Here is an 18,274-nt window from a genome sequence, read left to right as displayed (position 1 = left end):
ACATTTCTTGTTGTGCAGTGACTGTCACAAACCAATGTCTGTGACTGTTCCTCATCATATTTGCCTATGGTGCTTGGGGGTCAAGCCACAACTCCAAGGCCTGCACTGACTGCGTGTTGATGAACTCAAAGCATCAGAAGACTTGGTGACAGGACTGGTCCAAGTGGAAAGTTTGGTTGTGCTTGAGATCCAAAAGTCACAGCAGGTGTTCCTGAGATCAGTCTTCATCTTGAGTAAGTCAAAGAAAAACACAAATCTAAGTGGGACTCAGCCCCTTTCTGCCACTCACACTCCCCTGAGAAGGCAGAACTATATATATATATATATGTGTGTGTATGTATATATATATATATATATATATATGTTCGATGGCATGTGTAGCTGCAGATACACATGCTTTGCACATCCCGCCATCTAGTGTTGGGCTCGGAGTGTTACAAGTTGTTTTTCTTCGAAGAAGTCTTTTCGAGTCACGAGATCGAGGGACTCCTCCTCTTTCGGCTCCATTGCGCATGGGCGTCGACTCCATCTTAGATTGTTTTCTTTCCGCCATCGGATTCGGACGTGTTCCTTTTCGCTCGGCGTTTCGGTTCGGAAAGATAGTTAGAATCTCGGACAATTCGACGTTATTGTTTGCTTTCGGTATCGGGTTAGTTACAACAGATCGACACCGAATTTTGAAGAGCTCTGGTGGCCCTTTGGGGTTTTTCGATTTCCCCCGTCGGGGCCTGGTTGGCCCGACCACGTGTCTCTTCAAGGCTAATGGAACGGACCCCATTCTGCTTCTGCCCCAAATGTCACAACAAGTATCCTTATACAGATCAGCACCTGGTCTGTAACTTGTGTTTGTCTCCAGAACACAAAGAAGATACTTGTGAAGCCTGTCGAGCGTTTCGGTCGAGGAAGACATTAAGAGACCGAAGACCGAGAAGACTGCAGATGGCGTCGGCGCCGACAGGACAAAGACACTTGGAGGAGGAAGAAGAAACCTTCTCCATCAAGGACTCGGACGAGGTCGATCCCGAACAGACGCCAAAAACCGTGAGTAAGACGTCGACACACAAGACTCACGAGAAGACCGCAAAAGCCCAGGGGACGCCACCGCCAGCAGGCCATGGCTTAACCCGAAAAATAAGTGACCGATCATCGGCACCGAAAAAGGGCACGCATGTGTCGAAGACATCTGACTCTGGTCGAGATACAGGCACACAGCAAACTCGACCCCGAGACAGCGGTCCCGAGCAAGTTCGGCACCGAGAGGGTGGCACCCAACCGAGTCGGCACCGAGAGACCGGGACGCCAAATAAAAAAAAAAAAAAAAGTGTTGTCGGAGCCGAAAAAGACAGCCGAAAAGGTTTCCATTCCGAAACATCCGGCCTCGGAACTGAAATCAGGTTCCTACACAGAGGAACAGGGACTGTCCTCACAAATGCAAGGACATAAGTTTGGACAAGAACTAGAGTCAATGGAGCCAGACTACACTCAGAGAAGGCTCCACATCCAAAAGGAGACAGGGAAGATAAGTACTCTTCCCCAATTAGGATGAAAAGAAGACTTGCCTTTCAAGAAAAAGACAAGCAGCCACAGGCAAAGGTGGCAAGACAAGTAACACCGCCACCATCTCCACCACGCTCAACGCACACATCACCGGTAGCCACTCCACCACTGATGCAGTCCCCAACTCATACAGGAATGAGTCAGGATGATCCCGACGCATGGGATCTTTATGATGCGCCAGTGTCAGATAACAGCCCAGACTGTTACCCAGCGAGACCGTCACCACCTGAGGACAGTACAGCCTACACACAGGTGGTGTCAAGAGCAGCGGCATTTCATAATGTCACCCTGCATGCAGAGCCTATTGAGGATGACTTTTTATTTAATACACTATCCTCCACTCATAGCCAATACCAAAGCCTCCCTATGCTACTGGGAATGCTAAAACACTCCAAACAGGTGTTTCAGGAGCCTGTGAAGGGCAGGGCCATAACTCCAATGGTGGAGAAAAAATACAAGCCACCACCAACAGACCCGGTATATATCACGCAGCAATTAACACCAGACTCTGTGGTAGTAGGGGCAGCTCGCAAGAGAGCAAACTCTCACACCTCGGGAGACGCACCACCTCCAGACAAGGAGAGTCGCAAGTTCGACGCTGCAGGGAAAAGGGTTGCAGCACAAGCGGCCAAACAATGGCGCATTGCCAAGTCACAGGCACTGCTGGCAAGATATGATAGGGCTCATTGGGACGAAATGCAACATTTCATTGAACACTTACCCAAAGAGTTCCAGAAAAGGGCACAACAGGTGGTGGAGGAAGGACAGAGTATCTCGAACAATCAGATACGGTCAGCAATGGATGCAGCAGATACAGCTGCTAGGACAGTAAATACTGCAGTAACCATAAGGAGACACGCATGGCTGCGTACGTCAGGATTCAAGCCGGAGATACAACAAGCTGTGCTGAATATGCCTTTTAACGGACAGCAGTTGTTTGTGCCGGAGGTGGACACTGCTATCGAAAAACTTAAAAAGGACACTGATACGGCCAAAGCCATGGGTGCACTCTACTCCCCACAGAGCAGAGGCACATTTCGCAAAACGCAGTTTAGAGGGGGGTTTCGAGGACAAACTACAGAAACCACAACGTCACAAACAAGGCCCACTTATCAGAGCCAATATCAGCGGGGAAGTTTTCGGGGACAATATAGAGGGGGGCAATTCCAAAAGAGTAGAGGGAAGTTCCAAAGTCCCAAAACTCCTCAAAACAAGCAGTGACTTCCACATCACAAATCACCAACACATAACACCTGTGGGGGGGGGACTGACCAAGTTTTACAAACATTGGGAGGAAATAACAACAGACACTTGGGTCCTAGCAATTATCCAGCATGGTTAGTGCATAGAATTTCTCAAATTCCCTCCAAACGTCCTACCGAAAACACACAATATGTCAAAACAACACATGGACCTTCTAGGGCTAGAAGTCCAAGTGTTGCTACAAAAAGAAGCAATAGAATAAGTACCAATTCATCAGAAAGGAACAGGAGTTTACTATCTGTACTTTCTCATACCCAAAAAAGACAAGACTCTGAGACCTATATTAGATCTCAGAACGTTAAATACCTACATCAAATCAGATCACTTTCACGTGGTGACAGGACGTAATCCCACTGCTCAAACAACAAGACTACATGACAACTCTAGACCTAAAGGATGCATATTTCCATATACCGATACATCCTTCACACAGAAAGTACTTAAGGTTTGTATTCCAAGGAGTACATTACCAATTCAAGATGTTGCCATTCGGAATAACAACTGCGCCAAGAGTTTTTACAAAATGCCTGGCAGTAGTGGCTGCACATATCAGAAGGCAACAAATACATGTGTTCCCGTACCTAGACGATTGGTTAATCAAAACCAACACACTAGAACGGTGTTCACAACTCACAAGGTACGTTATAGAAACCCTCCACAAATTAGGTTTCTCAATCAACTACACAAAGTCACACCTTCAGCTGTGTCAAACACAGCAATACTTAGGGGCGACAATCAACACAGCAAAAGGGATTGCCACTCCAAGTCCACAAAGGGTACAGGCATTTCACAATGTAATACAGGCCATGTATCCAAGACAAAAGATACAAGTCAAAATGGTGATGAACCTCCTAGGCATGATGTCCTCATGCATAGCCATTGTCCCAAACGCAAGGTTGCACATGCGGCCCTTACAACAGTGCCTAGCATCACAATGGTCACAGGCACAGGGTCAACGTCTAGATCTAGTGTTGATAGACCGCCAAACATACACCTCGCTTCAATGGTGGAACAATATAAATTTAAACCAAGGGCGACCTTTCCAAGACCCAGTGCCTCAATACGTAATAACAACAGATGCCTCCATGATAGGGTGGGGAGCACACCTCAATACAGCATCCAGGGACAATGGGACACTCAGCAAAGACAGTTTCATATAAATCACTTAGAACTACTGGCAGTATTTCTAGCGTTAAAGGCATTTCAACCCATAATAAGCCACAAACACATTCTTGTCAAAACAGACAACATGACAACAATGTATTACCTAAACAAACAGGGAGGAACACACTCAACACAGTTGTGTCTCCTGGCACAGAGAATATGGCATTGGGCGATTCGCAACCACATTCGCCTAATAGCACAGTTTATTCCAGGGATTCAGAATCAGTTAGCAGACAATCTCTCTCGGGATCACCAACAGATCCACGAATGGGAGATTCACCCTCAAATACTAAACACTTACTTCCAAAGATGGGGAACACCACAAATAGACCTATTTGCAACAAAAGAAAACGCAAAATGCCAAAACTTCGCATCCAGGTACCCACAAGATCAGTCTCAGGGCAATGCGTTATGGATGAGTTGGTCAGGGATATTTGCATACGCTTTTCCGCCTCTCCCACTCCTTCCATATCTGGTAAACAAATTGAGTCAAACTCAAACTCATACTAATAGCACCAACTTGGGCAAGACAACCTTGGTACACAACACTACTAGACCTCTCAGTAGTGCCTCATGTCAAACTACCAAACAGACCAGATCTGTTAACTCAACACAAACAACAGATCAGACACCCAAATCCAGCATCGCTGAATCTAGCAATTTGGCTCCTGAAGTCTTAGAATTCGGACACTTCGACCTTACACAAGAATGTATGGAAGTCATAAAACGAGCTAGGAAACCAACCACTAGACATTGTTATGCAAATAAGTGGAAAAGATTTGTTTATTATTGCCATATTAATCAAATTCAACCCTTACACGCATCTGCCAAAGACATTGTAAGCTACTTACTACATTTGCAAAAGTCAAAGCTAGCTTTTTCATCCATTAAGATACATCTTACCGCAATTTCAGCTTATCTGCAAATTACACACTCAACTTCACTATTTAGGATACCAGTCATTAAAGCGTTTATGGAAGGCTTAAAGAGAATTATACCACCAAGAACACCACCAGTTCCTTCGTGGAACCTCAACATTGTCTTAACACGACTCATGGGTCCACCTTTTGAACCCATGCACTCATGTGAAATGCAATACTTAACATGGAAAGTTGCATTCCTAATTGCCATCACATCTCTAAGAAGAGTAAGTGAGATACAAGCATTTACCATACAAGAACCATTTATTCAGATACACAAGCATAAAGTAGTTTTACGAACAAATCCCAAATTCTTACCAAAAGTCATATCACGTTCCACTTGAATCAAATGGTAGAACTACCAGTGTTCTTCCCAGAACCAGATTCTGTAGCTGAAAGAGCACTACATACATTAGACATCAAGAGAGCGTTAATGTACTACATTGACAGAACAAAACAAATTCGGAAAACAAAACAATTATTTGTTGCTTTCCAAAAACCTCATGCAGGAAATCCAATTTCCAAACAAGGCATTGCTAGATGGATAGTTAAATGCATTCAAACCTGTTATCTCAAAGCAAAAAGGCAACTGCCTATTACACCAAAGGCACACTCAACTAGAAAGAAAGGTGTTACTATGGCCTTTCTAGGAAACATTCCAATGACTGAAATATGTAAGGCAGCCACATGGTCTACGCCTCATGCGTTTACCAAGCACTACTGCGTGGATGTGTTAACAACACAACTAGCCACAGTAGGCCAAGCAGTACTATGAACTTTGTTTCAAACAACTTCAACTCCTACAGGCTGAACCACCGCTTTTGGGGAGATAACTGCTTACTAGTCTATGCAAAGCATGTGTATCTGCAGCTACACATGCCATCGAACGGAAAATGTCACTTACCCAGTGTACATCTGTTCGTGGCATGAGACACTGCAGATTCACATGCGCCCACCCGCCTCCCCGGGAGCCTGTAGCCGTTTGGAAGTTGATCTTGAACATTTGTAAATATATCATCTTAAACTATATTATGTACATACATATTTACTCCATTGCATGGGCACTATTACTATAATACACAACTCCTACCTCACCCTCTGCGGGGAAAACAATCTAAGATGGAGTCGACGCCCATGCGCAATGGAGCCGAAAGGGGAGGAGTCCCTCGATCTCGTGACTTGAAAAGACTTCTTCGAAGAAAAACAACTTGTAACACTCCGAGTCCAAAACTAGATGGCGGGATGTGCAAAGCATGTGAATCTGCAGCGTCTCATGCCACGAACAGATGTACACTGGGTAAGTGACATTTTCCATATATATATATATATATATATATATATATATATATATATATATATCGCTCCAGACGTTGATCAGCTTCAGAGCCAATCCTGCACATTGTTCCAGCACAGGTATAGTTTCCTTAGCGGTTCTCTACTCCCAAGCAGATTGAAGAGTTCCTTGAAGCCATGCTCTGACTCTGGATCTTTGCGGACTCCCCCTGGCACTCCTACCAACAGGTTGGCCCTCTGAGCCAGCTGAACCCTCCCTGTCCCCTATGGGGCTGCCTTTGACTCTAGGCTCCACTCCCACTCCTGGCTCCACAGTCCAAGGCAGTGTCTGGTACTTTGATGCAGACTCCTTTGGCACCGGAAGATGAGGGCCTAATTGACCTCTGGTGCCTTTCTTCTCTAGATCTGCCTCCACCAAGGCAAATATACACCTTCCATTTCCTGTCCAGCACAGATTTGGATAATGATTATGCTGAGTGGGATGAGATTGGCCAACCTTATCCTGAGGAGAATTGGTATGATGATCTGCAGGAGGCAAGTGACCTTAATATCTCCCCTGAGCTGGGGCTCCTCTCACCACCTGGTCCTGCTCCTAAGGATAGTGCTTCTTATGTCATGGTAATGTGTAAGCTGGCCAAAGTCCTTGACCTCTAGCTCCCTACCTTGGAGGTCAAGATCATTGTTCTTACATAGGCCTTTCAGCTGAGAGCAACCATCCACTGAGCCCTTCTTACCTTTTAACGAGGGCCTTGCGCAAATCTTGCTCTGGCTTCTCAGTCAGTTGCAGGTTGCACAACACCACTGCCATGTCCCAGGCGACCCTACATTTCTATCTCAGCACTGCTCTCCTGAAAGCTTGGTAGTGTAGGCTTCTACAGGTAAGATTAACCCCAACACGTTCCCTACTACTCCTCCTGATCTCAAGTCAGAACGGGTGGAGATGTTTGGGGAAAGAATCTTCTCTTCCACCTGTTTGGTGCTTCGATCAGTGAATGTCTGCTGCCTGTTGTGGTGCAGTTTCCATGCCTTTTGGGATTTGAGGACTCAAATCCTCCCATGAGTCCATAAAGGTTTTTGACCTGTCCTCTCCCAGGCCATACAGGAGGTTGTGACGCATCCAAGTTCACAATTACATCAGGTGGACCATTGACACTGGTGTAGCCATTTGCTGCCACTCTTGGTTGAAGTGTACCAGTTTTTCTGGGCAATGTCCAGTCTTTTATGGGCATGCTGTTTGACAGGACTCGCCAGTTTGGGGATAAGGCAGACTGCTCTTGGTCAGTTCAAGAAGAGAGGGTCCACAGCACTCTCTCAGAGCTGGTCTGCCTCACCTCATCTACTGCATCAGCCCTACCGCTTCCTTTGTGACTTCAGGAGAGGTGCCACTTACTGCCAACAAATCCTACCCCCACATTGTGTCCAGCAGTTTCGTGGTTGAGGTCTTTTGTGCCTGTCGCCCCTGCGATCAAGGTCAACAGGCTGCCCAGTCCACTCCCCTACTGCAGCTCCCCATCTGCCAAACCCCTTAGTTGGCCACATCTGCACAGTGCAGGCAGGATACAATGCTTCTTAGCAGGTTGGTAGTCCATAACATAGGAAGGGCTATGCCTCACTGTTCCTTTCCCCACCACCTCACTTTCCACCGTCTCCCCACATCAAAGTGACTGACAAAGGGCCAACCCTTTGTTTTTTGGCAGGAAATGCAAGGCCTTTTGGCTAGAGGGGTTATCACAAGGGTGCCCATGTCAGAAGTAGGGCATGGTTATTATTCCTGCTACTTTCAAAAAGAAAAAATACTTCTTCCTGTTTCAGATCCATGCGCTCTCAACGTCTTCCTCTGGAAGGAGAAATTCAGAATACTCACTCTGGCCCAGGTCCCGTCTGCTCTCGACCCTTGAGATTGGATGGTGACGTTGAACCTGCAGGATGCCTTTTTCCATATCCTATACTGTATGCCCATTAGCAGTACCTGTGGTTCGTGGTGGGACAGGAGCATCTTCAGTACCTTTGGTATCACCAATGCCCCTCAGGTGTTGACAAGAGATGGCAGTGGTGGCTGCACACAGTCTGAGGTCTAGGTGCCAGTCTTCCCCCTATCTTGATGACCAGCTGTTGAAGGTGTGCTCACCGTAGGCATTCGTCAACAACTTCCAGACTATGACAAACCTCCTATTATCTTTAAGATGCACTATCAGCATCCCAAAGTTACACCTGGCCCCTTCTCAGACACTCCCCTTCATCAGAGCTATTCTGGACAAGGTTCTTATTCGTACTTTTGCCCTGGGGAAGAGAGTCCAGATCATTCACACTGTGATCCTTGATATTTCAGCCTCAATCCTGGATTTCAGTGAGGTCAACTTGAGGCTGCTGGATCTGATGGCCTCATGCATCCTGCTGGTCGAGCACCTCAGGTTGAATATGTAGGCTCTGCAGTTGGATCTGAATCTGTGGGCTCAACATCAAGGGGGCCTCTCTGACCATTGGGTGTGGAAGCATCAGCCAAAGCTCCGAGGACGCTGAAGAAAAGAAGCAAGATTTTTTAACAGATCATTGAGGAAAGAGAGAGATGACATCCACCACACTGGACATCTGAGGAGGAGAAAAGACAAAATATAGAAAGACACTAAAAAACACTGTCGAAGACCCAAAGTGGGTGCACCATGTGGGAAGGTGACGATGCGGTCGGAGAATGCACCAACAGGGCAACAGACCTGACCAGGGAAATGGAGAATACTCCTTTTAGGTTCTGTATGAAGAGCCAACACAAGTTTGCCTAGAAAAACAACCTTCAGGTTTGCAACCTCTGCTTACTCAGACACCATAACACTTTGTGGGTAAGAAGCATGCACTGAGTTCCTCTGGAACATGCTGAGGACTAGAGCCAACCAGAGACAGGCACATTGTACCACTGTGTAGTTGTAGAAGGATGGGAGCCAATCCCAAAGAGAGCGTTGCTGTCGAGCGATGAGGTGGACAACTGGGTTACCAAGGCAGCAGAAGCTGAAGAGTCTGATGCCGAGCAAGAGGGTGTCGACCTGGAACCTGGTTCCTCAATGAAATGGAAAAAGGGAGACCACTGAAAAAGACCCCAGATATCAAAGAAAAAGCATGGGGGGAACCAACCAAACGTTGGCAGGCTCATAGCCCCGAAAGACTTCTCTGCATCCAAAGATTTGTCAACCAAATTAAAGTCGAAACATCACAAGCCCAAAGGGTCCAAACACAAGGATACCGGTGGAGGTCATCCCCCTGAGAAGTGCTTGATGCCGAAGGACCAGCGAGAGAAGGTGAAGAAACTGATGGACATCAGGGCTCCGGCTCCTAAGGCAAACTGCCAAACAGGATGGATGCCGACAAAACAATGCTGGCGGTCAAGAGAAAAAAACAACAACTTTGAGCTGAAATGGTGGCAGTTCTCCAGAAAAGAAAAAGACTTTGAGGAAACCCTTAGGGAAGTTTCAGTCCCTGCACAGTCCACAGTAGAAATGAGCTGGAAAGAACTGGAGGAGGTCGAGCTAGAGCTGCTGACAACACCAGAGTTTACTGTGGTATAGAGGTACTGCTGAAAGGTTTCTGGATTCAGTCTGACATCTGGAGAGTATTCAGAAGGTGAGGAATCTGCAACTAGATAGTCTCTACCAGAAAGATCATTACCAAAGGTAAGTAACTTGTTTTTCTCCCCTACGTTCCATGTTCTTCTTCCCTGCTGTTTTGTGCTTGTCCTTGCTTCTTCCCACCATTGACTTCTCGTCCATGTGCTACCAGCACCTCCCCAATTGCCCTCACTTACTTCTGTTGTATACTTCTTTCTCCGCCCTCTGTGTTGCTTCTGCCATTAGTTTTGCTTCCCTCCACTTCCTCCTTCTGTGTTGCATCAACCCCTTCCTACATTCTGTGTTGCTTTGCCCAACTACGCTCTCACTATTGCTTCCTCCCGCCACACCCAGTGTTGCTTCTTCCCACTCAACTGATTTGTGAAATAAACACTTATGTGATGCTACTTGCTCACAGAATTACTTCTAAAAAGTTTCTAGATTCAGTCTAATACCTGGGGAACATTGAAAAGGTTAGGAATCTGAAGCTAGATTGTATTTAGCAGACCGAGCGTTACCAAAGGGGAGTAACTGGTACATTTCCCCTGCAGTTTTGAGCTGGCCCTCACTTATCTCCACCTCTTTCTCGCCAGTGTGCTTGTAGCCCCTTCCCTCTCACTTTACATTGCTCTCTTGCCCCCCTGTTATTTTCTTCTTCCTCCACTGTCTGTGTTGCTACTGCCCTTCGTTTTGCTTCACTTTACTTGCCCATCCATGTTGCTTCAACCACTTCCAGCACTCCGTGTTGATTCGCCCACCTGCACTCTGCCCTCTTTTCGCTTTCCTTCCCTCCTGATTTGTGGGGAAAAAAACACTTTTGTGCTATTTTTAGTTCGAGCGATTTGACCTATTGTAAGAATTGTGGGCTTTTAACCATCACTTTCACTCGTTCGTGGGCTTGCTGTTCAAAAATTGTGTTCTCATTGGTAAATGCTTTACATTTGTCCTGCCTTTGGGCAGTTTTGTTTCCGCCTTGTAGACTGACCCTGTTACATAGATAATTGCGCGATTTCCGATATGTCTGACAGTGAGCGAACTTCTTTTTCCTTTTGTGTGTCTCCTCCTCGCTCATTCTTACCCTGGGGCTTTGAATCGGCTCACTAATGTCAACTAATGTTTTACACTTCATTTCCATTTTATGTGGCAAGAAAAGTCTAGTTAGGAATTTACAACACCAGTAGCTCTAACTGGAGCTAATGCGAGACCCATTGCATTGCAAATGCTTTTTTCCTTTTTTTTACTTGCCCATCTGACTCAGATCTGTAAACAAAATGAACTAAAATGCCTGCGTCATTTTGAATGCGTGCAGTTGTTCAAAATGACAAGGCTGCATTGTCATGGTGCCTATTTCTTTATTTTTTTGGGAGGGACGGTGGGTCCACCTTATCCATGCTGCACAGCATAGGGATGCTGTACAGAATCCCTAAAACCACTGGCAAAAGCAAATCGGTCTCAAAGGCGAGACCTATGCTTGTTTCAGATAGGGAAACTAGAATCCATGTTTATCTTGCTGTCACTTCTTTGGATTCACGTGGCTTAAATGTATTTATTATGACCTAAAAACTCAAATCAAACCAATCACTCTTGAAGATCACAGAATTGACTCAAAACAGGCCCTCGGGAGGAATGTTATCCAAAGGGAGAGAGTTGTTGTTTTTTTTTTTTTTTTTTTTTAAACAAAAAAATGTTTGATAGTAGCTCGGCACCAGACGGTACTTCCTTATAATGGCTTATGTTTTTTGTATTTGATTTAACTGTTGTCTTGGCTGTTGTTTTCACTCAACTGATAATTAAAGTCTTTTTTTTCACACAGTAAAGCCTTAACTGGATGTTTGTTATTGAACGTTAAATATTGTCTGACCAAATATGAATTTCTAATCCCCTCTACCTTCTCAATTTAGCCTTTTCTGCTGACCTTAAATACCCTGTGAAAGTCTAGTGCCTAAGTGGTGTAACTTGGCAAGAAACGTCACTGTGATACCATTGCTAAACAATCCACGTATGATACAGCCCCGTACCCCTAGAAAATGACTTGCATCAACCATTTGGAATCCTGAAAAATTAAAAATTTTGGGTCACATATTTTAATGACAGATACATAAAATATCTTAGAGTACTAGTATGCAAAAAGCTTTTCCTTATGATGTCTTCTCTTTTGGCTTATATGTTGTTCTACCTTATCTGCTGAATAGAACCATTTGACAAGGTTTGCAAAACACGAATGGTGTAAAGAGAAAATCGGAATGTGAAGCATCTTTTCATTCATATCTGTTTTGTCCTTTAGGTGGTTTTTTGGTAAAATTCCCCGAGCGAAGGCTGAAGAAATGCTTGGCAAACAGAGGCACGATGGGGCTTTTCTCATCCGAGAGAGTGAGAGCGCTCCTGGAGATTTCTCTCTTTCTGTCAAGTGAGTCAGCTGTGAACATCTCCCTCTGCACATCACTTATTGGATACACTGTCATTTCCACTGTTTGATCAGGCACCTCATTGTGCACAACTCTACAAGTACCGCATGCCATATCCGTGTATATTAGATCATCCTTTACAGCACAACACACATGCACAGCCCTTCTCTCCAGTTCCCAGTCCCCCACCCATGTCACCCTTTGCAGTCCTCAGCAGCATGCACAAGCTGAGGGATTTATAACCAATTGAAGAGCATACGTAGGCACAGAAATAAGAGAACAAGTTTTATTACTTTTTATGTACTACTGGAGCTTTTAAGTCATGCATTTTTTTTAATTTTAATAGCAATTCAGAATAGTAAAAGTTGCCTGACGATTATTTTTATCACATCTCCATCACTGAGTCTTTCATCGTTTTTATCTTCTTTTCTCTGTTGTCCTCTGCATTAAGCCAGGGTCAGGGGTGTGGAATTTATTAAAATATTTACTTGTCCATGGGATATGTTGCATCTTGTCCTGTAAAAAAAAAAAAAAAAAAACTACTTATTCCTTTGGTGCTGTGTAGTGCGGCAACACATTATGGCAGCTCTCATTATATAGGAGCTCTGATTATGCCAGGACTACTACTGTAGGGCTAGAATACTTGCAGTTTCGATCCCTACTATAGCAATTTCCTTAATTTGTCACTTTTCTGCAGATCTATGTACTGGGGCTGGAGGAAGCAGTAATCGATTGTTTTAGGGCTGGAATGCCTTTGAGTCTGCAAACCTACTAACTTGCATGTTTTAAGGATTTTCACCAGCTCTTTTCTAATCTTTTCCCATAATTGGAAAGGTTGGAAATTTACTCCTGAGAATGGCACAAGTAGAAGTTTTTCCAGGGTTGGGGGAAAAACTTGGTTGAAGGGAAGGTGAACTTGTAAACGCTCAGTAGATTTTCACATGAACACATCTACACATGGTTATTTGTTTGTGCTAAAATACAGTTCACAAATATTTTCTAGGAGTACGATTTCCTGCTCTACCTCTGTGAGTTCTTGTGAATTTATGAAAGCCACTAATTTAAAGACATATACCATGGGTGCACTTTTGTGACTTTCTTTAAGAATTGGGCACCTAATTAGGTCTTGCGTTAACAAAGTAATTTTGTTTTTATAAAACTCCTGTTTCTCTCTCTTTCAGCTGGCTTTACTGTGAGTGATCATATTCTGCTCTTCCACAAGGAGCATATTGGCACACAAAGTAGTTTAGTTCAGTGCCAGGAACTACTGTGGCAATCAGTGGTGTAACAAAACTGGAGGGGGCCCCCTGTAAAGAACAAAGAGGCAAATCCCCCAACCCCTCCAGACTCACCCAGGGCAGGTGCTGTGCTGAGAGGGCCCTCCTGGAGGGGTGTTGCGGAGCATGTGTTACGCCACTGGTGCCAATGTGTGCTTTTTGAGACCAAAACTTTTTTTTTCCCTTTTTCGCCCGTGTTTGTTATAATGGTGAGGGCCTGGCAACTCCAATATCAATAAAGTGTTACAAAAGCCATGTTAAAACAAGACACACATTGACGAAACAAAAAGGCTATAAAAAAAAAGTTGGAACGGTTGCCTTTGCCAGTGCTTGTTTATTTTCATACTTCCCACAATCTTGTTGAAAAGGGTTACACTGGTTTTCCATTAGGTATCTTTTTTGGAAATGGTAGCATGCATCAACACATTTTACTAAATGGCGCTTCAAATAAATAGCACCTAAAATTTAATAGCAGCGAAAACATTTTTTTCCTACTTGCATTTTGTTTCCTAAACATTTTATTTTAAAAGCAAAGAATCCTCACTCTTGCTTACAACCAGTATCAACATATGAACACATATTACCTCAATTGCAGACAGTTCCCTTGTCTATAACCTGGGAGCCAAAGGGTTTGTGCTGCAGGGGGTTGGGCCTACTTGTCACAAGGGCAAAATAAACATGAAAACTTGTTGCCCTTGACCCTAAACAATATGTCCTGGGCGATAAGAATTCCACATCTTTGCATGGTGTCCCGGACATTTTATATTTAAGCAGTTTAATTTCATAAATCCATCCATATGTGAGTGTTAATGTCTGTATTCTTTTTTTCCCCCTTACAAATATGTTTTGTTTTATTTAAAAAAAGAAAGGCGGAATCCTTAAGCACTTTACGTATTGTTAAAGACAACGTTTTTGAAAGTATTTTGCAGGTTTTATTGCCTAGTCTCATTCATTATTATGTATATAAATATATATATATATCTATAGTTTCACTCACCTGATATACTTATTGTTTCGTTGTACAGGGTTACGTGTTAAAGGCATTTGTTGTAATGACATACATCCTGTGGGCACATCAAACAAGTGAGAACTAAAACATAACATAAAAGGTCTTCAGAAAGTGGGGCACGTCAAAGATAGACCTTTTTGCTACACAAGAAAATGCAAAATGCCATAACTTTGCAGCCGAGCACCCAGTCACAAGTGAAATCCCTGTTGGTAAAGTGGTTAGGAACATTTACATATGCTTTTCCACCCAGCCACACTAATACCTTTAATTCTAGCAAAATGCAAGTTGACACCCATATAGTTAATAATAATGGCAAATCAATGAACTAGACAGACGTGGTTCTCTGAACTGGTGGAGACTGCTGAGCTCATCATTACTTGCTAATACCGATAGGACAGGTATACCACCCAGAATCAGCTACCCCTCAGCCTGGCAGCATGGCTCCTGAAGACATAGAATTCAGACACCTAGGAGACTCAAAATGGTTCATACAAATTTTAAGGGAAGCAAATATACCGACTACACGAAAATGCTACACTGTCAAGTGGGGCAGGTTCATTCTATGATGTAACATGGAAGGATTAATGAACAATACTATTCATGATGTCACTGTTGCTAAGTTCCTCACTCACTTCTTAGAGGAAAAACGTTCCTTTACTAAATTTACATCAGTGAATGATAGTGACGTACACAAGGGGTACTATAGGATGAAGCGTTTTCATTTAAAGATTCTTAGAAGGAGCCTGCAGGTTATCCTTACCAAGGACATCTCCCACTCTTATGAGGAATCTGAACTTAGTACTGGCATAGCTGAAGAAGCCACTTCTTGAACCTAGGTGCAAAGCAACAGAAATACCCAACCTTTAAATCTGCCTTTCTAGTAGTTATATTATTGCGTAAAATTAGCGAACTTCAGGTGCTCACAACAAAAGCATTCCACTTACAGATTTACTTGGGACAATATGATGATGAAGACAAGCCCACAGTGTCCGCCCTAAGTGGTTCCACACTTTCACATTAACCAGACTATACAGTTGTCAACCTTTTTTTTTTTTTCCGAACAGCCAGAATCCCAGACCGAAAGGGCCCCTCCACACATTAAATGTCAGAAGAGCAATTACATACCTGCATCAACTAAATCAGAAAAGAAAGCCATTTCTTCATCCCCCTTATGCCTACAACTTAGGGCTTACCAGTCAAAGAAAGGATCATTCTAAGGTGAATAGTCTAAAAAATCTAGGCATGCTACAGGATACCAGGAATAGCGCTGGGGAAAAAAATAACAGCCTAATTTACAAGAAAGATGTGAGCTACACTGACATTTATTGCCAGTGCCTCCATCAAGGATATCTGTGCAGCAGCCACATGGTCCTCCATACATACCTTCACAAACAATGGTTGTGTAGACATACAAGGTAACAGAGAGCCTGAGATTAAACAGAAGGTGTTTGAAGCACCTTTTGTGAATGCATGCTCATCTAAGCTCAGTTTCCTAGCAAGGAAGAATACTGCTAGGAAATCTATGAACAGCATTTGAATACATAAAAGACTTATGCTACAGGCAAAATGGTTATTTACCTGTAGGAGTAGGTTTTCAGCTTGAAGAATTTTATGGATTCACATGCAACCCTCCACCTCCCTTTGTGCTGAGTCTTAATTGAGAACATAGAAGAGGCTAAACGTAAAGATAAACAACGTTCATGTCACCAAAGTGGAAATAAGAATCTGAAGATAATGACCACGCATATGGGCTTCTGAGGTATATTTCGGACCTCATAGGGGAAAGTGCATGTGAACAAATGGTCAGTGACGCCGTAGAGGGGAAAAAAAGACTACAAAGAAACAATTCGTACCCAACCACTAGATGGTGTAATAATGCATAGCATCGGAATTCAGAAAATTATCAAAACAGCAAAACAACTTTTACAAAGAAGTAAGGGCCAGATGTAGCAAAATCCGTTTTTGCGACTTGCAAATTGCGAAACTGAGCGACTCGCAATTTGCAAGTCGCAAAAACTGATGCAGAATGGTGTCTCAGACACCTTCTGCGACTCGCTATGGGGTCGCAAAGACCCACCTCATCAATATTCATGAGGTGGGTCGCATTTTGCAACCCCATAGCGAGTCCTTGCACTCACAGGGATGGTGACCTGCTGTAGTCAGCAGACCTCCATGTCTGTGACTGCTTTGTAAAAAAAAAAAAAGCAGTTTGTTTTCTTCATTTTGCAGCCCGTTTTCCTTAAAGGAAAACGAGTTGCAAAATGAAAAAAATACCGAAACCATTTGGTTTCTTTTTTTTCAGAGTATGCAGTGGTCCATAGGACCACTGCCTGCTCTGAAAAAATATTTTTGTCGACATTCACAAAGGGGAAGGGGTCCCATGGGGACCCCTTCCCTTTTGCGAATGAGTTACCACCAGTGTGACACTGGTGGTAACTGCGAGTTGGTTTGCGACCGCGTTCGCGGTCACAAAGCAACTCTGAATTGTGATGCGAGTCGCAAATAGGAAGGGAACACCCCTTCCTATTTGCGAGTCGCATTCACAAATTGCGAGTCGGTACGACTCGCAATTTGTGAATGAGCATCGCAAAAGGCTTTTTGCATGGCGCAAACTGTGATTTTTGCAGCTTGCACCATGCAAAAAGCTTTCTACATCTCGCCCTAAGTGTTTCATTTCTTGATTCAGATTCCAGGACGATGTTTAAGCTTCTTCGGAGAATCCTTTTGGTTAGGTTGGTTATTTTCCTTCTCTCCACCTTCAATAGGGATGTTCTTGCTACCTCTGTTAAGCGCATATGGCTATCAATTAAAATCCCCCTGGAAGAGATGGAATAGTTACCAACCATTAATCGTTGTTCTCCTTCTGGCAGGATTCATTACAGTCCTAATCAACCCACCTTACCCTCTGGACAAGAGGGAGGGGAAAATAACTTATAATCTTGAAAGGTCCTTCATTGCCATAAAATAGATCACTGACCTGACTGTTAGTGGCAGGTCCTGTTGGGATTTTGATGGCATGCACTTAGTTAAAGAAGTGATCTCATGTCTCCAGCCTCTTTATTATCCAGCCTCTTTAAGCTCCACACTCTCTTGACGCCACCCTCTCTAATTCGATGCCCTTTTCTTATGCTTTAAAAATGCGTGTGAAAGAGGTTTCTGGTTACATTTCTAATTTTTTTTTTTTTTTAAAGAAAATAAAAATTAGGTAATATTGTTTGCAAAATGAAAATCTTTATTCCGTCTTTACAAATTGACTTTCTAAACAAAAGGTGTGATATATATTTCTTCCACGAGCTCTGTGTGGGACAATTAGGTTCCTATGACCTTAATGAAGATTCCCTTACAGAAGTATAAGATTACAGGTAAGTAGTTATTACTTCTTTGGTATTGTGGACAAATGTTTGTAATCGACCAACATTCTGATTATTTGTTGAGCCTTTAAAGGAATGCACAATTGCACCCTTGTGCTATTCCTGGAGAGAGAAAAAACTGATATCTGTGGGCTGTGTAGTTTGTGTAGGACACCAGGTCCGTTTGAGACCCCATTCAGGAGCCAGCATCATTATTTAAAATCGGCGTCCAAGTAACAACTGGCATTGACAAAGCCGGTAGGTTTCACCTTTATCTTTTTTTTCTATGTAACTGGCTTATAAATATTAGAGAACTGTTATAATAATGTTTATTTATTAAATTAAAAACAAAACTTATTATAACATTTTTCTAATATGTGTAAGCAAGTTACATAAAAAGAAAGACAAAGGCGAAACATTGGCAGGCATGTTAGAAGAAAGAA

The 18,274-nt window shown here is 43.5% G+C and overlaps 1 protein-coding gene across 4 annotated transcripts in view; it reads left to right on the top strand.

Moving 5' to 3' along the window:
- GRB2 (growth factor receptor bound protein 2) overlaps nt 1-18,274 on the top strand; it is a 259,767-nt gene that overhangs the window by 138,785 nt on the left and 102,708 nt on the right. For all 4 annotated transcript variants that reach the window (XM_069200139.1, XM_069200142.1, XM_069200141.1 and 1 more), the window contains exon 4: nt 12,075-12,197. In XM_069200139.1, coding sequence (XP_069056240.1) covers nt 12,075-12,197 — 123 coding nt within the window. The remainder of the gene's footprint in view (nt 1-12,074; nt 12,198-18,274) is intronic.

This window comes from Pleurodeles waltl, chromosome 7 (assembly GCF_031143425.1).
Source record: "Pleurodeles waltl isolate 20211129_DDA chromosome 7, aPleWal1.hap1.20221129, whole genome shotgun sequence".
Lineage (NCBI taxonomy): Eukaryota > Metazoa > Chordata > Amphibia > Caudata > Salamandridae > Pleurodeles > Pleurodeles waltl.
This window is presented reverse-complemented; position numbering and strand designations above follow the sequence as displayed.